General features: G+C 43.5%; 1 protein-coding gene across 1 annotated transcript in view; it reads left to right on the top strand.

The window, feature by feature from the left end:
* Positions 1–301: 301 nt before the first annotated feature.
* Positions 302–27192, top strand: part of LOC121651007 (interferon-induced protein 44-like) — a gene marked incomplete at its 5' end in the record, with an annotated part of 29147 nt that continues 2256 nt past the window's right edge. The window contains 3 exons of the mRNA XM_042002847.1: positions 302–359; positions 26908–26940; positions 27071–27104. Coding sequence (XP_041858781.1) covers positions 302–359; positions 26908–26940; positions 27071–27104 — 125 coding nt within the window. The remainder of the gene's footprint in view (positions 360–26907; positions 26941–27070; positions 27105–27192) is intronic.

The following is a 27192-nucleotide window of genomic DNA, read 5'->3' as shown; positions in this document are numbered from 1 at the left end:
TTTAATTTATTGATATGATGGACCAACATTTTATGATGGACCAACAGCAAGACATTTTAAAGTTATTCGATTATGTCTCACATAATATAACTTTATGTAGGCCTACACATTTAGGAACAAATATGTAGTTCTGCCGAAAGTCGTGCTACATAAAAGTTACATAAAAGTAGCAAGTAGCATAAAAAGTTACTGATTACTTTACTTTAAGTAAAGAGTAATGAGCAAAAGTTACTTTTTAAAAGTAACTGTCCCAACACTGCTGGGCAGGAAGTTGCTACAACCGAAAGTGAATCTAAAATAACCTATAAAAGACGGGCTGAGCCATCAGAGTCATTCTGCACAAAGCCACACAAGCAAAGGTAAGCTACATGTTTTTTTTTTCTTTCTTTTTTTTTTTGTACTTTTGAGACCCATTTGTCTATTTTCCCAGAAAAACAAAGTAAGGAGAAAGAAAATAGATTTTTTTTTCCGTTACCAGATATTTCTGCTTGTGTTTGTCAAATTGTTAGCATGTTAGCTTTTTTGTTCATTTTCCATCCATTTTACTGACCTTGTTTTATTTAACAGCTTAATGTGCATCTCTACTTTTATCATTTCATTGTTGTTAGTCCATCTTTACCAACTTATGTCACTCCCAAGTTTATGCTTCACTTTGTTCCACATTAACAGCTGTTTTTATTTAGGTACGCAGAGATCTGTACACATGCAAGCACAAACACCAGCACACACACACACACACACACACACACACACACACACACACACACACACACACACACACACACCCCTCCAAGTTTAATATTCTTTCTTTTTTTTCTTTTTTCTTTTAATTCTTTCTTTTTCCTTATCCTGGTGCTGCTTCCTGTGTTTGACATCTTATATTTGATTGTAAACACTGATCTTTCTGGATACCTTTTTAATGGTTTAAATATTTTAACTCAACACTGTTTTAATTGTCTGTTTTTATTGTGAAAGTCTAACCAGGGACCGGGTTGCTAATTAACCTGGGCTAGAAACCTACATGCATGGATTTACATTCTATAGTTTTATGAAGCATGTTTTATACATTTGTTCGTTTGAACTGTAAAGTATTTTTAATTTTGATAAGTTGTTTTTACTCTTATTTCAGCTTAGCATGTTTTATTTAAGCTTCCATGTTTGGTTTCAGACATATAAAGATCATGATTTTATGTTTGTGTGTGTGTGCATGTGTGTGTGTGTGTGTGTGTGTGTGTGTGTGTGTGTGTGTGTGTGTGTGTGTACACTACTCAGAAAAAGTTGGGGATATTCGGCTGTTGAATGATGTCAGAATGAAAATAGAATGAAAATAGAATGCACTAAAAGCTTGAACTTGAACAGGTGAACTTAATTTGCCTTTCTCTAAATTTCTGAGTGCAAGTACAACACATGCTTCTCTGATGTGGTGATGAACCGCAAGTTTTTTTTTTTTTTTTACATTTTCTGTATAGTCCACCCAAAACTTGAATATCCTGAACATTTGGTATGTTGTGTATGTGGGTATATGTGTGGCTCAGAGGTTTATGGTCTGTGGGACTTGATGGGTAATGATGAGTTTATTGTTTTTAATGTAAAGCACTTTGTGTTGTATTGAAAAAAAACCTTTATAAATAAAAACTAATGTATTATTATCATTATTATTATTATTATTATTATTATTATTTAATTTTCCTTCAGACTTCTTGGGATTCTTTTTTCTGTGTTTATGTTGCTTAAAATACATAAAATAGTCAGTTGGATACTTTAAAAGGTAGAACATTATGTACAGTAAGTTATTCATGGACCCTTACGTAAACTTGTCTTTTCTACAGATATGGGAGGAAAATCATGTAAGTGCTGATTTATTAGGCCCGAGCACCGAAGGCGGTGCGAAGGCCTGTTGTAATTGCTCCGTTTTTTCCTTATTATTCTTCTTCTCCTCAAAAGTAAATTGCATTTTAGGGGACCTGAACATGCGCGAAAACGCGCCTAATTTTGCGTACCCCCCCAAGGGAATGTGTAAATTAACGTATTTTGGGGTGCTCGGGACTGTTTGGGCAAAATTGAACGAGAGCGCCACCTATTTATGATGCCCCGCCACTGCACATCATCAATCTTTATGAAAATCGCTACACATATTCTAAATCTTCGGGCGAACAAAAAATCCTCTTGGAGCAACAGCCTAAACCTGACAGGAAGTTGGCCATTTTGGGTCAAAGTCGCCATTTTGGCGTTTTACCGACATTTTCAAAATCTATCTCCTCCTAGAGATTTCATCGTACCGCTACCAAAACAGCTCAGGATGTTCAGAAGGCATGTGTCTTTAAAAGTTATTGAAAGTTTTCTAATAGGAGTAAGGGCATGGAGGGGGCGGGGCCTCAAAGTTTGCCGTCATGCCATGAAGAACGGAAGTGATATAACTTCCACATAAAACAATATATCTGAACCAAAATGGCCATCTATCATGCCAGTCCCATCCTGAACACTTCTGCATGTCAATATTGGGGTTATGAATTGGCCACGCCCCTTGGCGACAGGAAGTCATGGTTTTTACTCGGAGACCCACTTATCTCACGTTTTGGACACAACCAGGTCCAAACTGGGTCAGACAGCAGGAAACAAGTTGGTGATGATATCCAGTGAAAACTGTTGCTCTATGGTGGAGGGCGAGACCGTGGCGCCATGGCGAACTTCAATAAGACGCCATGACATCATAAATCAGTATAAATCCCTCAATTCTGATCCAATCCCCATCAGACTTCCAGAGATTAATCAGGGTCTGGCCCTGAACAGATCCATGTGACCAATTCCAGACTAGCCCTAAGCCCCGCCCACTTCCAACAGGAAGTACTTTTCCTCAGATGCCGGGGTCCATCTCCTCAGGAATGAAACTTACACACTTGAAAGTGCTTCACAACAGGTCAAACCCTTTCATGACACCACAATAAAAATGTCAGGTTCCTTCGCCAAACGTAACCATGGCGAATAGTGGTCCGACGCCATCAAACAGGAAGTACTTGTAACTGACCCATTGTAACGTTGATCTCCATCAAACCTGGTAGGAAGGACCGCGGTCTGGCCGGGAACTCAGCCACATTGGCATATGTTGGAAAAATTGTAATACGGCTCTATAGCGCCCCCTACAAATATTTAATTGATCATATCTGCCCACTACATTGAGCAATGTGGCTGAAATCCAGTATATTGATAGAACATGGAAGGATGTACAAAGAAGTCTCTTGGACCTATATGATAACTTCAACAGGAAGTCGGCCATTTTGAAAAAATTGTCATTTTGGGGGTCATTTTTGCATGTTTCTTTGCCTTGCATTTGATCGAACTCCTCCTGCAGATTTTAATGTATTTAGCTCAAACTAAGTCTGAACACTCCAGAGGCATGTGTGGTCAAAAGTTATTGAAAATTTTCTAATAGGAGGTGGCGTTCAGCGGCGGCGCCTCATCAAGTTTTGATGTTTTGCCATCAAGCACGGAATCCATTATTTTTGAAATACAACACTCATTCTGTACCAAACTGCACATGTTTCACTTCAGTTCCATGCCGACCACATCTACATGTCCTGATGTTGTCATCTGGACATTGCTAAACGCTGCATGGCGAGACTGTGGCGCCATGACAAGGTTGGACAAGGTGCCGTGACATCATTAATCTGTATAAATCCCTCAATTTTCATCCAATGAATATGACACTTACAGTAATTAATCAGGGTCTGCTTCTGAACAGATACATGTAACTACTTCTGGTCTTGGCCTAAGCCACGCCCCCTGGAAACAGGAAGTGCCTTTCTCAGACACCGGGGTCCCGCTCATCAGGGATTAACCTCACACACTCTACAGTGCTTCAGATCAGGTCAAACCCTTTCATGACACTACAGAAAAAAAACCTCAAGTTCCAGTGTCCAGCAAAACCATAGCGAATGGCGTCCACCGCCATGAAACAGGAAGTACTTGTAACTGACCCAATGTACTCCTGATCTCCACCAAACTCGGCAGGGAGGACAGTGGTCAGGCCTGGAACTCATTCAAATAGACATATGCTGGTTATTTGGTTCTATAGCGCCCCCTATGGTCATATCATTCGCCATGAAACAGGAAGTGGCTCGAGCTCTGCTGTCAGTTGACCAGTTGAGCTGATATTGTCCGTTTCTCATTAGAGTTCCAACCTGAACATGGTTCTACATGAAAACGACTATAGCGCCGCCTAGTGGCCACGTGGAGTTTTCCTCTTGATAAAATCATGCTCCGGTTTGTGGGAATTCAACACAGTTTGCATGAAACAAGGTTATGAATGCTTCAGATGTCATCACTGGACAGGCTGAGGTGCAATTTGATCCTCTCATGACGAAAATCACCTCTTGATGGAGATAAACTCTGGAAGAATGGGGATCTAACTGTGGGCGAGAGCGGCTGTGCTGCTGGAGGGAGGTTGCTGGGTGATGGGGCGGTGCAATAGGCCGAAGCGGCGCCAGAGGTGCGAGGGCCTCCATCGCTGCTTGCAGCTTTAATTAGGCCCGAGCACCGAAGGCGGTGCGAAGGCCTGTTGTAATTGTTCGGTTTTTTCCTTATTAGGCCCGAGCACCGAAGGCGGTGCGAAGGCCTGTTGTAATTCGAATGTTTTTTCCGTATTATTAGGCCTGAGCACCGAAGGCGGTGCGAAGGCCTATTGTAATTGCTCCGTTTCTTCCTTATTCTTCTTCTTCTTCTTCTTCTTCTTTTTCTTAAACATTGGAGGCATTTTTGGGGACCTGAACATGCGCCAAAACGCGCCTATTTTTGTGTACCCCCCCAAAGGAATGCGAAAAATTTGATATTTTGGGGTGCTTGGGACTGTTCGGGCAAAATTGAATGAGAGCGCCACCTATTTATTATGCCCCGCCACTGCACGTCATCAATCTTTATGAAAATCGCTACATATATTCTAAATGTTCAGGTGAACAAAAAATCCTCTTGGAGCAACAGCCTAACAGCAACAGGAAGTCGGCCATTTTGGGTCAAAGTCGCCATTTTGGCGTTTTACTGACATTTTCAAAATCTATCTCCTCCTAGAGATTTCATCGTACCGCTACCAAAATAGCTCAGGATGTCCAGAAGGCATGTGTCTTTAAAAGTTATTGAAAGTTTTCTAATAGGAGTAAGGGCATGAAGGGGGCGGGGCCTCAAAATTTGACGTCTCGCCATGAAAAACGAAAGTAATATAACTTCCACATTAAACAATATATCTGAACCAAAATGGCCACGTATGATGCCAGTCCCATCCTGAACACAGCTACATGTCAATATTTGGATTATGAATTGGCCACGCCCCCTGGCGACAGGAAGTCATGGTTTTTACTTTGAGACCCTCTTATCTGACGTTTTGAACACAACCAGGTCCACACTGGGTCAGACAGCAGAAAACAAGTTGGTGATGATAACCAGTGAAAACTGTTGCTCTATGCTGCAGGGCGAGACCGTGGCGCCATGGCGAACTTTGGTAAGACGCCATGACAGCATAAATCACTATAAATCCCTCAATTCTGATCCAATCCACATCAGACTTGCAGGGATTAATCAGGATCCGGCCCTGAACAGATCCTTATGACCAATTCCAGACTAGCCCTAAGCCCCGCCCACTTCCAACAGGAAGTGCTTTTTTTCAGACGCAGGGGTCCATCTCCTCAGGAATAAAACGTACACACTTGAAAGTACTTCACAACAGGTCAAACCCTTTCATGATACCCCAATAAAAATCTCAAGCTCCTTCGCCAAACGTAACCATGGCGAATAGCTGGTCCGACGCCATCAAACAGGAAGTACTTGTAACTGACCCACTGTATACTTGATCTCCACCAAACCTGGCAGGAAGGAACGCGGTCAGGCCGGTAACTCAGCCACATTGACATATGCTGGAAAAATTGCAATATGGCTCTATAGCGCCACCTACAAATATTTAATTGATCATATCTGCCCACTACATTGACCTGATATGGCTGAAATCCAGTATATTGATAGAACTTGGAAGGATGTACAAAAAAGCCTCTTGGACCTATATGATAACTTCAACAGGAAGTCAGCCATTTTGAAAAAAGTGTCATTTTTGGGGTCATTTTTGCATGTTTCTTTGCCTTGCATTTGAACGAACTCCTCCTACAGATTTTATCGTATTTACCTCAAATTCAGTCTGAACACTCCAGAGGCATGCGTGGTCAAAAGTTATTGAAAATTTTCTAATAGGAGGTGGCGTTCAGCGTCGGCGCCTCATCAAGTTTTGATGTTTCGCCATACAAGCACGGAATCTATTATTTCTGCAATACAACACTCATTCTGTACCAAACTGCACTATATTTCATCTTCAGTTCCATGCCGACCACATCTACAATGTCCTGATGTTGTCATCTGGACATTGCTCAACGCTGCATGGCGAGACCGTGGCGCCATGACAAGGTTGGATAAGACGCCATGACATCATTATTGAGTATAAATCCCTCAATTTTCATCCAATCAGCATCACACTTGCACTGATTAATCAGAGTCTGCTCCTTAACAGATACATGTAACTACTTCTGGTCTTGGCCTAAGCCCCGCCCACTTGAAACAGGAAGTGCCTTTTTCCTGCAGCAGGGTCCCTCTCGTCAGGGATTAACCTCACACACTCAAAAGTGCTTGAGATCAGGTCAAACCCTTTCATGATATAAGAGAAAAAAAACCTCAAGTTCCTTCCTCAAGCAAAACATGGCAAATGGCGTCCACCGCCATGAAACAGGAAGTACTTGTAACTGACCCAATGTACTCCTGATCTCCACCAAACTTGGCAGGGAGGACAGTGGTCAGGCCTGGAACTGATTCAAATAGACATATGCTGGTAATATGGCTCTATAGCGCCCCCTATAATATTTAATCTATCAGCTCCAACCACTGCTTTGACTAACATTGATAAAATGTGGCATATTTATTTAACATGCCAGGACAAACAAAAAAGCCTCTTCATGTCCTATAAGTTCTCAACACCATAGCCCCCCTGGGAACAGGAAGACCAACCATTTTAACCCTTTATCCTCTGTATAACTAATTCTAACTCATTGACATCATCCTTCATGAACTCATGGTTGAAAATATGACTGACTTCTTACAGCAGCATGATTAAAATGGCTTTCTATGATGGTTTAAATCATTCGCCATTATACAGCAAGTGGCACTAACCCTGCTGTCAGTTGACCAATTGAGCTAATATTTTCCTGTTCTCATCAGAGATCCAACCTGAACATTTGTCCAACATTAAAACAAATTTACCACCACCTAGTGGCCACGTGGAATTTTCCTCTTGATGAAATCATGCTCCAGTTTGTGGGAATTCAACACAGTTTGTAATAAACAAGGTCATGAATGCTTCAGATGTCATCACTGGACAGGCTGAGGTGCAAGTTGATCCTCCCATGAGGAAAATCACCTCTTGATGTAGATAAACTCTGGAAGAATGGGTTTATGGCTGTGGGCGACAGCGGCTGTGCTGCTGGAGGGAGGTTGCGGGGTCATGGGGCGGTGCAATAGGCCGAAGCGGCGCCAGAGGTGCGAGGGCCTCCAACGCTGCTTGCAGCTTTAATTAGGCCCGAGCACCGAAGGCGGTGCGAAGGCCTGTTGTAATTGCTCCGTTTTTTCCTTATTCTTCTTCTTCTTCTTCTTCTTCTTATTATTATTCTTCTTCTTAAATATTGGAGGCATTTTTGGGGACCTGAACATGTATGAAAACGCGCCTATTTTTGTGTACCCCCCCAAAGGAATGCGAAAAATTTGATATTTTGGGGTGCTTGGGACTGTTCGGGCAAAATTGAATGAGAGCGCCACCTATTTAATATGCCCCGCCACTGCACGTCATCAATCTTCATGAAAATCGTTACATATATTCTAAATCTTCGGGTGAACAAAAAATCCTCTTGGAGCAACAGCCTACAACCAACAGGAAGTCGGCCATTTTGGTGTTTTACTGACATTTTCAAAATCTATCTCCTCCTAGAGATTTCATCGTACCGCTACCAAAATAGCTGAGGATGTCCAGAAGGCATGTGTCTTTAAAAGTTATTGAAAGTTTTCTAATAGGAGAAAGGGCATGGAGGGGGCGGGGCCTCAAAGTTTGAAGTCTCGCCGTGAAGAACGAAAGTGATATAACTTCCACATAAAACAATATATCTGAACCAAAATGGCCACGTATGATGCCACTGCCATTCTGAACACAACTAGATGTCAATATTTGGGTTATGAATTGGCCACGCCCCCTGGCGACAGGAAGTCATGGTTTTTACTCGGAGACACACTTCTCTGACGTTTTGGACACAACCAGGTCAAAGCTAGGTCAGACAGCAGAAAACAAGTTGGTGATGATATCCACTGAAAACTGTTGCTCTATGCTGCAGGGCGATACCGTGGCGCCATGGCGAACTTCGATAAGACGCCATGACGTCATAAATCACTATAAATCCCTCAATTCTCATCCAATCCCCATCAGACTTGCAGAGATTAATCAGGGTCTGGCCCTGAACAGATCCATATGACCAATTCCAGACTAGCCCTAAGCCCCGCCCACTTCCAACAGGAAGTGCTTTTTTTCAGACGCCGGGGTCCATCTTCTCCGGAATGAAACTTACACACTTGAAAGTGCTTCACAACAGGTCAAACCCTTTCATGATACTACAATAAAAATCTCAAGTTCCTTAGCCAAACGTAACCATGGCGAATAGTGGTCCGACGCCATCAAACAGGAAGTACTTGTAACTGACCCATTGTGTTATTGATCTCCATCAAACCTGGCAGGAAGGACCGCGGTCAGGCCGAGAACTCAGCCATCTTGACATATGTTGGAAAAATTGCAATACGGCTCTATAGCGCCCCCTACAAATGTTTACTTGATCATATCTGCCCACTACATTGACCGAGATGGCTGAAATCCAGTATATTGATAGAACTTGGAAGGATGTACAAAAAAGCCTCTTGGACCTATATGATAACTTCAACAGGAAGTCGGCCATTTTGAAAAAATGGGGTCATTTTTGCATGTTTCTTTGCCTTGCATTTGACCGAACTCCTCCTACAGATTTTATCGTATTTACCTCAAACTCAGTCTGAACACTCCAGAGGCATGTGTGGTTAAAAGTTATTGAAAATTTTCTAATAGGAGGTGGCGTTCAGCGGCGGCGCCTCATCAAGTTTTGATGTTTCGCCATCATGCACGGAATCCATTATTTCTGACATACAACACTCATTCTGTACCAAACTGCACATGTTTCACTTCAGTTCCATGCCGACCACATCTACATGTCCAGATGTTGTCACCTGGACATTGCTTAGCGCAGCATGGCGAGACCGTGGCGCCATAACGAACTTGGATAAGACGCCATGACATCATTACTCAGAATAAATCCCTCAATTTTCATCCAATCACCATCACACTTACAGTGATTGATCAGGGTCTGCTCCTGAACAGAAATATAGAACTACTTCTGATCTTGGCTTAAGCCCCGCCCACTTGAAACAGGAAGTGCCTTTCTCAGACACGAGGGTCACGCTCATCAGGGATTAAACTCACACACTCTACAGTGCTTCAGATCAGGTCAAACCCTTTCATGACACTACAGAAAAAAAACCTCAAGTTCCTTTGTCAAGCAAAACCATGGCGAATGGCGTCCACCGCCATGAAACAGGAAGTACTTGTAACTGACCCAATGTACTCCCTATCTCCACCAAACTTGGCAGGGAGGACAGTGGTCAGGCCTGGAACTGATTTAAATGGACATATGCTGGTTATGTGGCTCTATAGCGCCCCCTATAAATATTAAATCTATCAGCTCCAACTACTGCTTTGACTAACATTGATGAAATGTGGCATATTTATAGAACATGTCAGGAAATACAAAAAAGCCTCGCATTGTCCTGATGTTGTCAACGCCATAGCCCCGCCCCCTGGGAACAGGAAGTCCCATCATTTTAACCCTTTATTATTTGTAAAACCAATTCGTACTCATTAATATCATTCTTCATGAACTCATGATTGAAAATAAACTGGCTTCTTGCAGCATCATGATTAAAATAGCTTCCTGTCCTGGTGGAGGGAGGCTGCTGGCTGATTTGGCGGTGCAATAGGCCGAAGCGGCGCCAGAGGTGCGAGGGCCTCCAACGCTGCTTGCAGCTTTAATCTTCTTATTATTCTTCTCAAAAGTAAATTGCCCGTGAGGGGACCTGAACATGCTCAAAAACTCACCAAATTTTGCGTATCCCCCCAAGGGAATGCGTAAATTTACGTATTTTGGGGTGCTCGGGACTGTTCGGGCAAAATTGAATGAGAGCGCCACCTATTTATGATGCCCCGCCACTGCACGTCATTAATCTTTATGAAAATCCCTACACATGTTCTTCATTATAGGGCGAAAAAAAAATCCTCCTAGAGCAACAGCCTAAACCCAACAGGAAGTCGGCCATTTTGGGTCAAAGTCGCCATTTTGATGTTTCACTGACGTCGTTCAAAATCTATCTCCTCCTAGAGATTTCATCGTACCGCTACAAAAATAGCTCAGGATGTTCAGAAGGCATGTGTCTTTAAAAGTTATTGAAAGTTTTCTAATAGGAGAAAGGGCATGGAGGGGGCGGGGCCACAAAGTTTGCCGTCAGGCCATGAAGAACAAAAGTGATATAACTTCCACATTAAAGAATATATCAGAACCAAAATGGCCATGTATGATGCCAGTCCCATCCTGAACACATCTACATGTCAATATTTGGGTTATGAATTGGCCACGCCCCCTGGTGACAGGAAGTCATGGTTTTTACTTGGAGACCCACTTATCTGACGTTTTGGACACAACCAGGTCCAAACTGGGTCAGACAGCAGAAAACAAGTTGGTGATGATATCCAGTGAAAACTGTTGCTCTACGCTGCAGGGCGAGACCGTGGCGCCATGGCGAACTTTGATAAGACGCCATGACATCATAAATCAGTATAAATCCCTCAATTCTGATCCAATCCCATCAGACTTGCAGGGATTAATCAGTGTCAGGCCCTGAACAGATTCATATCACCAATTCCGGTCTAGCCCTAAGCCCCGCCCACTTCCAACAGGAAGTGCTTTTTTTCAGACGCCGGGGTCCATCTCCTCAGGAATGAAACTTACACACTTGAAAGTGCTTCACAACAGGTCAAACCCTTTCATGATACCACAATAAAAATCTCAAGTTCCTTCGTCAAACGTAACCATGGCGAATAGTGGTCCGACGCCATCAAACAGGAAGTACTGGTGACTGACCCATTGTAACGTTGATCTTCACCAAACTTGGCAGGAAGGAACGCGGTCAGGCCTAGAACTCAGCCACATTGACATATGCTGGAAAAATTGCAATACGGCTCTATAGCGCCCCCTACAAATGTTTACTTGATCATATCTGCCCACTACATTGACCGAGATGGCTGAAATCCAGTATATTGATAGAACTTGGAAGGATGTACAAAAAAGCCTCTTGGACCTATATGATAACTTCAACAGGAAGTCGGCCATTTTGAAAAAATGGGGTCATTTTTGCATGTTTCTTTGCCTTGCATTTGAACGAACTCCTCCTACAGATTTTATCGTATTTACCTCAAACTCAGTCTGAACACTCCAGAGGCATGTGTGGTTAAAAGTTATTGAAAATTTTCTAATAGGAGGTGGCGTTCAGCGGCGGCGCCTCATCAAGTTTTGATGTTTCGCCATCAAGCAAGGAATCTATTATTTCTGAAATACAACACTCATTTTGTACCAAACTGCACATGTTTCACTTCAGTTCCATGCCGACCACATCTACATGTCCAGATGTTGTCATCTGGACATTGCTAAACGCTGCATGGCGAGACCGTGGCGCCATGACAAGGTTGGATAAGACGCCATGACATCATTATTGAGTATAAATCCCTCAATTTTCATCCAATCAGCATCACACTTGCACTGATTGATCAGAGTTTGCTCCTTAACAGATACATGTAACTACTTCTGGTCTTGGCCTAAGCCCCGCCCACTTGAAACAGGAAGTGCCTTTTTCCTGCAGCGGGGTCCCTCTCGTCATGGGATTAACCTCACACACTCTAAAAGTGCTTGCAGATCAGGTCAAACCCTTTCATGATATTACAAAAAAAAAAAACCTCAAGTTCCTTTGTCAAGCAAAACCATGGCGAATGGCGTCCACCGCCATGAAACAGGAAGTACTTGTAACTGACCCAATGTACTCCCTATCTCCACCAAACTTGGCAGGGAGGACAGTGGTCAGGCCTGGAACTGATTCAAATAGACATATGCTGGTTATTTGGCTCTACAGCGCCCCCTATGGTTATATCATTCGCCATGAAACAGGAAGTGTCTCTAGCTCTGCTGTCAGTTGACCAGTTGAGCTGATATTTTCCTGTTCTCATTAGAGTTCCAACCTGAACATGGTTCTACATGAAAACGAATATAGCGCCACCTAGTGGCCACGTGGAATTTTCCTCTTGATAAAATCATGCTCCGCTTTGTGGGAATTTAACACAGTTTGTAAGAAAAAAGGTCATGAATGCTCCAGATGTCATCACTGGACAGGCTGAGGTGCAAGTTGATCCTCTCATGTCGAAAATCACCTCTTGATGGAGATAAACTCTGCAAGAATGGGTTTATTGCTGTGGGCAAGAGTGGCTGTGTTGCTGGAAGGAGGCTGTTGGCCGTTGGGGCGGTGCAATAGGCCGAAGCGGCGCCAGAGGTGCGAGGGCCTCCAACGCTGCTTGCAGCTTTAATTCTTCTTCTTATTATTCTTCTTCTTAAAAGTAAATTGCATTTTAGGGGACCTGAACATGCGTGAAAACGTGCCTAATTTTGCGTACCCCCCCAAAGGAATGCGTAAATTTACGTATTTTGGGGTGCTCGGGACTGTTCGGGCAAAATTGAATGAGTGCGCCACCTATTTATGATGCCCCGCCACTGCACGTCATCAATCTTTAGAAAAATTGGTACATATATTCTAAATGCACGGGCGAACAAAAAACCCTCTTGGAGCAACAGCCTAACAGCAACAGGAAGTCGGCCATTTTGGGTCAAAGTCGCCATTTTGGTGTTTTACTGACATTTTCAAAATCTATCTCCTCCTAGAGATTTCATCGTACCGCTACCAAAATAGCGCAGGATGTTCAGAAGGCATGTGTCTTTAAAAGTTATTGAAAGTTTTCTAATAGGAGTAAGGGCATGAAGGGGGCGGGGCCTCAAAATTTGACGTCTCGCCATGAAAAACGAAAGTAATATAACTTCCACATAAAACAATGTATCTGAACCAAAATGGCCATGTATGATGCCAGTCCCATCCTGAACACATCTACATGTCAATATTTGGGTTATGAATTGGCCACGCCCCCTGGCGACAGGAAGTGATGGTTGTTACTCAGAGACCCAGTTATTTGACGTTTTGGACACAACCAGGTCCAAACTGGGTCAGACAGCAGAAAACAAGTTGGTGATGATATCCAGTGAAAACTGTTGCTCCTACACTGCAGGGCGAGACCGTGGCGCCATGGCGAACTTCGATAAGACGCCATGACATCATAAATCACTATAAATCCATCAATTCTTATTCAATTCCCATCAGACTTGCAGGGATTAATCAGTGTCCTGGCCCTGAACAGATCTATACGACCAATTCCAGACTAGCCCTAAGCCCCGCCCACTTCCAACAGGAAGTGCTTTTTCTCAGACTGCCGGGGTCCATCTCCTCAGGAATGAAACTTACACACTTGAAAGTGCTTCACAACAGGTCAAACCCTTTCATGATACCACAATAAAAATCTCAAGTTCCTTCGCCAAACGTAACCATGGCGAATAGTGGTCCGACGCCATCAAACAGGAAGTACTTGTAACTGACCCATTGTAACATTGATCTCCACCAAACTTGGCAGTGAGGAGCGCGGACAGGCCGAGAACTCAGCCACATTGACATATGCTGGAAAAATTGCAATATGGCTCTATAGCGCCCCCTACAAATATTTAATTGATCATATCTGCCCACTACATTGACCGATATGGCTGAAATCCAGTATATTGATAGAACTTGGAAGGATGTACAAAAAAGTCTCTTGGACCTATATGATAACTTCAACAGGAAGTCGGCCATTTTGAAAATAGTGTGATTTTTGGGGTCATTTTTGCACGTTTCTTTGCCTTGCATTTGAACGAACTCCTCCTACAGATTTTATCGTATTTACCTCAAACTCAGTCTGAACACTCCAGAGGCATGCGTGGTCAAAAGTTATTGAAAATTTTCTAATAGGAGGTGGCGTTCAGCGGCGGCGCCCTCATCAAGTTTTGATGTTTCGCCATCAAGCAAGGAATCTATTATTTCTGAAATACAACACTCATTTTGTACCAAACTGCACATGTTTCACTTCAGTTCCATGCCGACCACATCTACATGTCCAGATGTTGTCATCTGGACATTGCTAAACGCTGCATGGCGAGACCGTGGCGCCATGACAAGGTTGGATAAGACGCCATGACATCATTATTGAGTATAAATCCCTCAATTTTCATCCAATCAGCATCACACTTGCACTGATTGATCAGAGTTCTGCTCCTTAACAGATACATGTAACTACTTCTGGTCTTGGCCTAAGCCCCGCCCACTTGAAACAGGAAGTGCCTTTTTCCTGCAGCGGGGTCCCTCTCGTCGGGGATTAACCTCACACACTCAAAAGTGCTTGAGATCAGGTCAAACCCTTTCATGATATTACAAAAAAAAAAAACTCAAGTTCCTTCCTCAAGCAAAACATGGCGAATGGCGACCACCGCCATGAAACAGGACGTACTTGTAAGTGACCCAATGTACTCCTGCTCTCCACCAAACTTGGCAGGGAGGACACTGGTCAGGCCTGGAACTGATTCAAATAGACATATGCTGGTAATATGGCTCGATAGCGCCCCCTATAAATATTTAATCTATCAGCTCCAACCACTGCTTTGACTGACGTTGATGAAATGTGGCATATTTATATAACATGCCAGGACAAACAAAAAAGCCTCTTCATGTCTTGATGTTGTCAATGCAAGAGCTCCGCGCCCTGGGAACAGGAAGTCCCACCATTTTAATCCTTTATCATCTGTAAAACTGATTAAAACTCATTAATATCATCCTTCATGAGCTCATGGTTGAAAATATGACTTACTTCTTGCACCGTCATAATTATAATGGCTTCCTGTGATGGTTAGATCATTCACCATGAAACAGGAAGTGGCTCTAACCCTGCTGTCAGTTGACCAATTGAGCTGATATTTTCCTGTTCTCATTAGAGTTCCAACCTGAACATGGTCCTACATTAAAACAACTTTACCACCACCTAGTGGCCACGTGGAATTTTCCTCTTGATAAAATCATGCTCCAGTTTGTGGGAATTCAACACAGTTTGTAAGACACAAGGTCATGAATGCTTCAGATGTCATCACTGGACAGGCTGAGGTGCAAGTTGATCCTCCCATGAGGAAAATCACCTCTTGATGTAGATAAACTCTGGAAGAATGGGTATATGGCTGTGGGCGAGAGCGGCCGCGCTGCTGGAGGGAGGTTGCGGGGTGATGGGGCGGTGCAATAGGCCGAAGCGGCGCCAGAGGTGCGAGGGCCTCCAACGCTGCTTGCAGCTTTAATTAGGCCCGAGCACCGAAGGCGGTGCGAAGGCCTGTTGTAATTGCTCTGTTTTTTCCTTATTCTTCTTCTTCTTCTTCTTCTTCTTCTTATTATTCTTCTTCTTAAACATTGGAGGCATTTTTGGGGACCTGAACATGTATGAAAACACGCCTATTTTTGTGTACCCCCCCAAAGGAATGCGAAAAATTTGATATTTTGGGGTGCTTGGGACTGTTCGGGCAAAATTGAATGAGAGCGCCACCTATTTAATATGCCCCGCCACTGCACGTCATCAATCTTCATGAAAATCGTTACATATATTCTAAATCTTCGGGTGAACAAAAAATCCTCTTGGAGCAACAGCCTACAACCAACAGGAAGTCAGCCATTTTGGGTCAAAGTCGCCATTTTGGCGTTTTACTGACATTTTCAAAATCTATCTCCTCCTAGAGATTTCATCGTACCGCTACCAAAATAGCTCAGGATGTCCAGAAGGCATGTGTCTTTAAAAGTTATTGAAAGTTTTCTAATAGGAGTAAGGGCATGAAGGGGGCGGGGCCTCAAAGGTTGACATCTCGCCATGAAAAACGAAAGTAAAATAACTTCCACATAAAACAATGTATCTGAACCAAAATGGCCATGTATGATGCCAGTCCCATCCTGAACACATCTACATGTCAATATTTGGGTTATGAATTGGCCACGCCCCCTGGCGACAGGAAGTGATGGTTGTTACTCAGAGACCCATCTTATCTTGACGTTTTGGAACACAACCAGGTCCAAACTGGGTCAGACAGCAGAAAACAAGTTGGTGATGATATCCAGGGAAAACTGTTGCTCCTACAGCTGCAGGGCGAGACCGTGGCGCCATGGCGAACTTCGATAAGACGCCATGACATCATAAATCACTATAAATCCCTCAATTCTTATTAAATTCCCATCAGACTTGCAGGGATTAATCAGTGTCTGGCCCTGAACAGATCTATACGACCAATTCCAGACTAGCCCTAAGCCCCGCCCACTTCCAACAGGAAGTGCTTTTTTTCAGACGCAGGGGTCCATCTCCTCAGGAATAAAACGTACACACTTGAAAGTACTTCACAACAGGTCAAACCCTTTCATGATACCACAATAAAAATCTCAAGCTCCTTCGCCAAACGTAACCATGGCGAATAGCGGTCCGACGCCATCAAACAGGAAGTACTTGTAACTGACCCATTGTACTGCTGATCTCCACCAAACCTTGGCAGTGAGGAGCGCGGACAGGCCGAGAACTCAGCCACATTGACATATGCTGGAAAAATTGCAATATGGCTCTATAGCGCCACCTACAAATATTTAATTGATCATATCTGCCCACTACATTGACTGATATGGCTGAAATCCAGTATATTGATAGAACTTGGAAGGATGTACAAAAAAGCCTCTTGGACCTATATGATAACTTCAACAGGAAGTCAGCCATTTTGAAAATAGTGTCATTTTTGGGGTCATTTTTGCATGTTTCTTTGCCTTGCATTTGAACGAACTCCTCCTACAGATTTTATCGTATTTACCTCAAACTCAGTCTGAACACTCCAGAGGCATGCGTGGTCAAAAGTTATTGAAAATTTTCTAATAGGAGGTGGCGTTCAGCGGCGGCGCCTCATCAAGTTTTGATGTTTCGCCAACAAGCACGGAATCTATTATTTCTGCAATACAACACTCATTCTGTACCAAACTGCATATATTTCTCTTCACTTCCATGCCGACCACATCTACAAGTCCTGATGTTGTCATCTGGACATTGCTCAACGCTGCATGGCGAGACCGTGGCGCCATGACAAGGTTGGATAAGACGCCATGACATCATTATTGAGTATAAATCCCTCAATTTTCATCCAATCAGCATCACACTTGCACTGATTAATCAGAGTCTGCTTCTTAACAGATATATGTAATTACTTCTGGTCTTGGCCTAAGCCCCGCCCACTTGAAACAGGAAGTGCCTTTTTCCTGCAGCAGGGTCCCTCTCGTCAGGGATTAACCTCACACACTCTACAGTGCTTCAGATCAGGTCAAACCCTTTCATGATATAAGAGAAAAAAAAACTCAAGTTCCTTCCTCAAGCAAAACATGGCAAATGGCGTCCACCGCCATGAAACAGGAAGTACTTGTAACTGACCCAATGTACTCCTGATCTCGACCAAACTTGGCAGGGAGGACAGTGGTCAGGCCTGGAACTGATTCAAATACACATATGCTGGTAATATGGCTCTATAGCGCCCCCTATCAATATTTAGTCTATCAGCTCCACCCACTGCTTTGAACGACATAGTAAAATGTGGCATATTTATATAACATGCCAGGACAAATAAAAAAGCCATCTTCATGTCCTGATGTTCTCAACACCATAGCCCTGGGAAAAGGAAGTCCCACCATTTTAACCCTTTATCCTCTGTATAACTAATTCTAACTCATTAATATCATCCTTCATGAGTTCATGGCTTGAAAATATGACTTACTTCTTGCACCGTCATATTATAATGGCTTCCTGTGATGGTTAGAATCATTCACCATGAAACAGGAAGTGGCTCTAACCCTGCTGTCAGTTGACCAATTGAGCTGAATATTTTCCTGTTCTCATTAGAGTTCCAACCTGAACATGGTCGTACATTAAAACAACTTTACCACCACCTAGTGGCCACGTGGAATTTTCCTCTTGATAAAATCATGCTCCAGTTTGTGGGAATTCAACACAGTTTGTAAGACACAAGGTCATGAATGCTTCAGATGTCATCACTGGACAGGCTGAGGTGCAAGTTGATCCTCTCATGAGGAAAATCACCTCTTGATGGAGATAAACTCTGGAAGAATGGGTATATGGCTGTGGGCGAGAGCGGCCGCGCTGCTGGAGGGAGGTTGCGGGGTGATGGGGCGGTGCAATAGGCCGAAGCGGCGCCAGAGGTGCGAGGGCCTCCAACGCTGCTTGCAGCTTTAATTAGGCCCGAGCACCGAAGGCGGTGCGAAGGCCTGTTGTAATTGCTCCGTTTTTTCCTTATTCTTCTTCTTCTTCTTCTTCTTCTTCTTATTATTCTTCTTCTTAAACATTGGAGGCATTTTTGGGGACCTGAACATGTATGAAAACACGCCTATTTTTGTGTACCCCCCCAAAGGAATGCGAAAAATTTGATATTTTGGGGTGCTTGGGACTGTTCGGGCAAAATTGAATGAGAGCGCCACCTATTTAATATGCCCCGCCACTGCACGTCATCAATCTTCATGAAAATCGTTACATATATTCTAAATCTTCGGGTGAACAAAAAATCCTCTTGGAGCAACAGCCTACAACCAACAGGAAGTCAGCCATTTTGGGTCAAAGTCGCCATTTTGGCGTTTTACTGACATTTTCAAAATCTATCTCCTCCTAGAGATTTCATCGTACCGCTACCAAAATAGCTCAGGATGTCCAGAAGGCATGTGTCTTTAAAAGTTATTGAAAGTTTTCTAATAGGAGTAAGGGCATGAAGGGGGCGGGGCCTCAAAGGTTGACATCTCGCCATGAAAAACGAAAGTAAAATAACTTCCACATAAAACAATATATCTGAACCAAAATGGCCATGTATGATGCCAGTCACATTCTGAACACAACTACATGTCAATATATGGGTTATGAATTGGCCACGCCCCCTGGCGACAGGAAGTGATGGTTGTTACTCAGAGACCCAGTTATTTGACGTTTTGGACACAACCAGGTCCAAACTGGGTCAGACAGCAGAAAACAAGTTGGTGATGATATCCAGGGAAAACTGTTGCTCCACACTGCAGGGCGAGACCGTGGCGCCATGGCGAACTTCGATAAGACGCCATGACATCATAAATCACTATAAATCCCTCAATTCTTATTAAATTCCCATCAGACTTGCAGGGATTAATCAGTGTCTGGCCCTGAACAGATCTATACGACCAATTCCAGACTAGCCCTAAGCCCCGCCCACTTCCAAAAGGAAGTGCTTTTCCTCAGATGCCGGGGTCCATCTCCTCAGGAATGAAACTTACACACTTGAAAGTGCTTCACAACAGGTCAAACCCTTTCATGATACCACAATAAAAATCTCAAGTTCCTTTGCCAAACGTAACCATGGCGAATAGTGGTCCGACGCCATCAAACAGGAAGTCCTTGTAACTGACCCATTGTAACATTGATCTCCACCAAATTTGCCAGTGAGGAGCGCGGACGGGCCGAGAACTCAGCCACATTGACATATGCTGGAAAAATTGCAATATGGCTTTACAGCGCCCCCTACAAATATTTAATTGATCATAACTGCCCACTACATTGACCGATATGGCTGAAATCCAGTATATTGATAGAACGTGGAAGGATGTACAAAAAAGCCTCTTGGACCTATGTGATAACTTCAACAGGAAGTCGGCCATTTTGAAAATAGTGTGATTTTTGGGGTCATTTTTGCACGTTTCTTTGCCTTGCATTTGAACGAACTCCTCCTACAGATTTTATTGTATTTACCTCAAACTCAGTCTGAACACTCCAGAGGCATGCGTGGTCAAAAGTTATTGAAAATTTTCTAATAGGAGGTGGCGTTCAGCGGCGGCGCGTCATCAAGTTTTGATGTTTCGCCATCAAGCAAGGAATCTATTATTTCTGAAATACAACACTCATTTTGTACCAAACTGCACATGTTTCACTTCAGTTCCATGCCGACCACATCTACATGTCCAGATGTTGTCATCTGGACATTGCTAAACGCTGCATGGCGAGACCGTGGCGCCATGACAAGGTTGGATAAGACGCCATGACATCATTATTGAGTATAAATCCCTCAATTTTCATCCAATCAGCATCACACTTGCACTGATTGATCAGAGTTTGCTCCTTAACAGATACATGTAACTACTTCTGGTCTTGGCCTAAGCCCCGCCCACTTGAAACAGGAAGTGCCTTTTTCCTGCAGCGGGGTCCCTCTCGTCGGGGATTAACCTCACACACTCAAAAGTGCTTGAGATCAGGTCAAACCCTTTCATGATATTACAAAAAAAAAAAAACTCAAGTTCCTTCCTCAAGCAAAACATGGCGAATGGCGACCACCGCCATGAAACAGGACGTACTTGTAAGTGACCCAATGTACTCCTGCTCTCCACCAAACTTGGCAGGGAGGACACTGGTCAGGCCTGGAACTGATTCAAATAGACATATGCTGGTAATATGGCTCGATAGCGCCCCCTATAAATATTTAATCTATCAGCTCCAACCACTGCTTTGACTGACATTGATGAAATGTGGCATATTTATATAACATGCCAGGACAAACAAAAAAGCCTCTTCATGTCTTGATGTTGTCAATGCAAGAGCTCCGCGCCCTGGGAACAGGAAGTCCCACCATTTTAATCCTTTATCATCTGTAAAACTGATTAAAACTCATTAATATCATCCTTCATGAGCTCATGGTTGAAAATATGACTTACTTCTTGCACCGTCATAATTATAATGGCTTCCTGTGATGGTTAGATCATTCACCATGAAACAGGAAGTGGCTCTAACCCTGCTGTCAGTTGACCAATTGAGCTGATATTTTCCTGTTCTCATTAGAGTTCCAACCTGAACATGGTCCTACATTAAAACAACTTTACCACCACCTAGTGGCCACGTGGAATTTTCCTCTTGATAAAATCATGCTCCAGTTTGTGGGAATTCAACACAGTTTGTAAGACACAAGGTCATGAATGCTTCAGATGTCATCACTGGAAAGGCTGAGGTGCAAGTTGATCCTCTCATGAGGAAAATCACCTCTTGATGGAGATAAACTCTGGAAGAATGGGTATATGGCTGTGGGCGAGAGCGGCCGCGCTGCTGGAGGGAGGTTGCGGGGTGATGGGGCGGTGCAATAGGCCGAAGCGGCGCCAGAGGTGCGAGGGCCTCCAACGCTGCTTGCAGCTTTAATTATTATTCTTCTTCTCCTCAAAAGTAAATTGCATTTTAGGGGACCTGAACATGGGGGAAAACGCGCCTAATTCTGCGTACCCCTCCAAAGGAATGCGTAAATTTATGTATTTTGGGGTGCTCGGGACTGTTCGGGCAAAATTGAATGAGAGCGCCACCTATTTAATATGCCCCGCCACTGCACGTCACCAATCTTCATGAAATTCGCGACACATATTCTAAATGCTCGCGCGAACAAAAAAGCCTCCTGGAGCAACAGCCTAAAAACAACAGGAAGTCGGCCATTTTGGTGTTTTACTGACATTTTCAAAATCTATCTCCTCCTAGAGATTTCATCGTACCGCTACCAAAATAGCTCAGGATGTCCAGAAGGCATGTGTCTTTAAAAGTTATTGAAAGTTTTCTAATAGGAGAAAGGGCATGGAGGGGGCAGGGCCTCAAAGTTTGAAGTCTCGCCGTGAAGAACGAAAGTGATATAACTTCCACATAAAACAATATATCTGAACCAAAATGGCCACGTATGATGCCACTGCCATTCTGAACACAACTAGATGTCAATATTTGGGTTATGAATTGGCCACGCCCCCTGGCGACAGGAAGTCATGGTTTTTACTCGGAGACACACTTCTCTGACGTTTTGGACACAACCAGGTCAAAGCTAGGTCAGACAGCAGAAAACAAGTTGGTGATGATATCCACTGAAAACTGTTGCTCTATGCTGCAGGGCGATACCGTGGCGCCATGGCGAACTTCGATAAGACGCCATGACGTCATAAATCACTATAAATCCCTCAATTCTCATCCAATCCCCATCAGACTTGCAGAGATTAATCAGGGTCTGGCCCTGAACAGATCCATATGACCAATTCCAGACTAGCCCTAAGCCCCGCCCACTTCCAACAGGAAGTGCTTTTTTTCAGACGCCGGGGTCCATCTTCTCCGGAATGAAACTTACACACTTGAAAGTGCTTCACAACAGGTCAAACCCTTTCATGATACTACAATAAAAATCTCAAGTTCCTTCGCCAAACGTAACCATGGCGAATAGTGGTCCGACGCCATCAAACAGGAAGTACTTGTAACTGACCCATTGTGTTATTGATCTCCATCAAACCTGGCAGGAAGGACCGCGGTCAGGCCGAGAACTCAGCCATCTTGACATATGTTGGAAAAATTGCAATACGGCTCTATAGCGCCCCCTACAAATGTTTACTTGATCATATCTGCCCACTACATTGACCGAGATGGCTGAAATCCAGTATATTGATAGAACTTGGAAGGATGTACAAAAAAGCCTCTTGGACCTATATGATAACTTCAACAGGAAGTCGGCCATTTTGAAAAAATGGGGTCATTTTTGCATGTTTCTTTGCCTTGCATTTGACCGAACTCCTCCTACAGATTTTATCGTATTTACCTCAAACTCAGTCTGAACACTCCAGAGGCATGTGTGGTTAAAAGTTATTGAAAATTTTCTAATAGGAGGTGGCGTTCAGCGGCGGCGCCTCATCAAGTTTTGATGTTTCGCCATCATGCAACGGAATCCATTATTTCTGACATACAACACTCATTCTGTACCAAACTGCACATGTTTCACTTCAGTTCCATGCCGACCACATCTACATGTCCAGATGTTGTCACCTGGACATTGCTTAGCGCAGCATGGTGAGACCGTGGCGCCATAACGAACTTGGATAAGACGCCATGACATCATTACTCAGAATAAATCCCTCAATTTTCATCCAATCACCATCACACTTACAGTGATTGATCAGGGTCTGCTCCTGAACAGAAATATAGAACTACTTCTGATCTTGGCTTAAGCCCCGCCCACTTGAAACAGGAAGTGCCTTTCTCAGACACGAGGGTCACGCTCATCAGGGATTAAACTCACACACTCTACAGTGCTTCAGATCAGGTCAAACCCTTTCATGACACTACAGAAAAAAAACCTCAAGTTCCTTTGTCAAGCAAAACCATGGCGAATGGCGTCCACCGCCATGAAACAGGAAGTACTTGTAACTGACCCAATGTACTCCCTATCTCCACCAAACTTGGCAGGGAGGACAGTGGTCAGGCCTGGAACTGATTTAAATGGACATATGCTGGTTATGTGGCTCTATAGCGCCCCCTATAAATATTAAATCTATCAGCTCCAACTACTGCTTTGACTAACATTGATGAAATGTGGCATATTTATAGAACATGTCAGGAAATACAAAAAAGCCTCGCATTGTCCTGATGTTGTCAACGCCATAGCCCCGCCCCCTGGGAACAGGAAGTCCCATCATTTTAACCCTTTATTATTTGTAAAACCAATTCGTACTCATTAATATCATTCTTCATGAACTCATGATTGAAAATAAACTGGCTTCTTGCAGCATCATGATTAAAATAGCTTCCTGTCCTGGTGGAGGGAGGCTGCTGGCTGATTTGGCGGTGCAATAGGCCGAAGCGGCGCCAGAGGTGCGAGGGCCTCCAACGCTGCTTGCAGCTTTAATCTTCTTATTATTCTTCTCAAAAGTAAATTGCCCGTGAGGGGACCTGAACATGCTCAAAAACTCACCAAATTTTGCGTATCCCCCCAAGGGAATGCGTAAATTTACGTATTTTGGGGTGCTCGGGACTGTTCGGGCAAAATTGAATGAGAGCGCCACCTATTTATGATGCCCCGCCACTGCACGTCATTAATCTTTATGAAAATCCCTACACATGTTCTTCATTATAGGGCGAAAAAAAAATCCTCCTAGAGCAACAGCCTAAACCCAACAGGAAGTCGGCCATTTTGGGTCAAAGTCGCCATTTTGATGTTTCACTGACGTCGTTCAAAATCTATCTCCTCCTAGAGATTTCATCGTACCGCTACAAAAATAGCTCAGGATGTTCAGAAGGCATGTGTCTTTAAAAGTTATTGAAAGTTTTCTAATAGGAGAAAGGGCATGGAGGGGGCGGAGCCTCAAAGTTAGACGTCTTGCCATGAAAAACGAAAGTGATATAACTTCCACATTAAAGAATATATCTGAAACAAAATGGCCATGTATGATGCCAGTCCCATCCTGAACACAACAACATGTCAATATTTGGGTTATGAATTGGCCACGCCCCCTGGCGACAGGAAGTCATGGTTTTTACTTGGAGACCAACTTATCTGAAGTTTTGGACACAACCAGGTCCAAACTGGGTCAGACAGCAGAAAACAAGTTGGTGATGATATCCAGTGAAAACTGTTGCTGTACGCTGCAGGGCGAGACCGTGGCGCCATGGCGAACTTTGATAAGACGCCATGACATCATAAATCAGTATAAATCCCTCAATTCTGATCCAATCCCCATCAGACTTGCAGGGATTTATCAGGTTCCGGCCCTGAACAGATTCATATCACCAATTCTGGTCTAGCCCTAAGCCCCGCCCACTTCCAACAGGAAGTGCTTTTTTTCAGACGCCGGGGTCCATCCCCTCAGGAATGAAACTTACACACTTGAAACTGCTTCACAACAGGTCAAACCCTTTCATGATACCACAATAAAAATCTCAAGTTCCTTCGTCAAACGTAACCATGGCGAATAGTGGTCCGACGCCATCAAACAGGAAGTACTGGTGACTGACCCATTGTAACGTTGATCTTCACCAAACTTGGCAGGAAGGAACGCGGTCAGGCCTAGAACTCAGCCACATTGACATATGCTGGAAAAACTGCAATATGGCTCTATAGCGCCCCCTACAAATATTTAATTGATCATATCTGCCCACTACATTGAGCGATATGGCTGAAATCCAGTATATTGATAGAACTTGGGAGGATGTACAAAAAAGCCTCTTGGACCTATATGATAACTTCAACAGGAAGTCGGCCATTTTGAAAAAATTGTCATTTTTGGGGTCATTTTTGCATGTTTCTTTGCCTTGCATTTGAACGAACTCCTCCTACAGATTTTATTGTATTTACCTCAAACTCAGTCTGAACACTCCAGAGGCATGTGTGGTCAAAAGTTATTGAAAATTTTGTAATAGGAGGTGGCGTTCAGCGGCAGCACCTCATCAAGTTTTGATGTTTCGCCATGAAGCATGTAATCCATTATTTCTGAAATACAACACTCATCCTGTACCAAACTGCACATGTTTTACCTCATTTCCATGCCAACCACATCTACAAGTCCTGATGTTGTCATCTGGACATTGCTCAACGCTGCATGGCGAGACCGTGGCGCCATGACAAGGTTGGATAAGGCGCCGTGACATCATTAATCTGTATAAATCCCTCAATTTTCATCCAATCAATATGACACTTGCAGTAATTAACCAGGGTCTGCTCCTGAACAGATACATGTTACTACTTCTGGTCTTGGCCTAAGCCCCGCCCACTTGAAACAGGAAGTGCAATTTTCAGACAGCGGGGTCCCGCTCATTAGGGATTAAACTCACACACTCTACAGTGCTTCAGATCAGGTCAAACCCTTTCATGACACCACAGAAAAAAACCTCGAGTTCCGTTGTCAAGCAAATCCATGGCGAATGGCGTCCACCGCCATGAAACAGGAAGTACTTGTAACGGACCCAATGTACTCCTGATCTCCACCAAACTCGGCAGGGAGGACAGTGGTCAGGCCTGGAACTGATTCAAATAGACATATGCTAGTTATTTGGCTCTATAGCGCCCCCTATGGTCATATCATTCGCCATGAAACAGGAAGTGGCTCTAGCTCTGCTGTCAGTTGACCAGTTGAACTGATATTTTCCTGTTCTCATTAGAGTTCCAACCTGAACATGGTACTACATGAAAACGACTATAGTGCCACCTAGTGGCCACGTGGAATTTTCCTCTTGATGAAATCATGCTCCGGTTTGTGGGAATTCAACACAGTTTGTATGAAACAAGGTCATGAATGCTTCAGATGTCATCACTGGACAGGCTGAGGTGCAAGCTGATCCTCTCATGACGAAAATCAGCTCTTGATGGAGATAAACTCTGGAAGAATGGGTTTATGGCTGTGGGAAAGAGCGGCTGTGTTGCTGGAGGGGGGCTGTTGGCCGATGGGGCGGTGCAATAGGCCGCAGCGGCGCCAGAGGTGCGAGGGCCTCCAACGCTGCTTGCAGCTTTAATTTTAGATGTTTCTTTTCAAGATGTTGAATGTTTCACCTTGTTAATTTTTACTGTAAATAATGTACGCAGATGCTTTAAAAACATCTTTATCTATACATTTAATGTAAATTTTTGTCTAATTTTCTCTTTAGAATCTTCACCTTGGAGGACTGTAAATAATGTATGAAGATGCTTTAAAACAGTGTTTTATTTTAACATATAAATGTGTGATTTTGTTTTTCTTTAGCACATAAGAGAAGACATGAGAACAAAGAACCATGTGAGTCCTGAAGTATTACACATTTACTTTTTTAAAAAGATGTTAAATGTAAAACATTTAGTATTTTCATTGTAAATTATGTATGAAGATGATTTTAAACAGTTTTATGTTTGTATTATTTTTCTTTCAGCATTACTCAGTGAGCCATGGAGGAAATTACCAGAGTGAGTACAGACATGAACTCAGTCTGATGTCATTGTTGTTTCTGTGGATCTGCTTCAGTTGAAATGGGACGGTGTATTAGCTAAACAT

This window comes from Melanotaenia boesemani, chromosome 13, assembly GCF_017639745.1.
Source record: "Melanotaenia boesemani isolate fMelBoe1 chromosome 13, fMelBoe1.pri, whole genome shotgun sequence".
Taxonomy (NCBI): domain Eukaryota; kingdom Metazoa; phylum Chordata; class Actinopteri; order Atheriniformes; family Melanotaeniidae; genus Melanotaenia; species Melanotaenia boesemani.
This window is presented reverse-complemented; position numbering and strand designations above follow the sequence as displayed.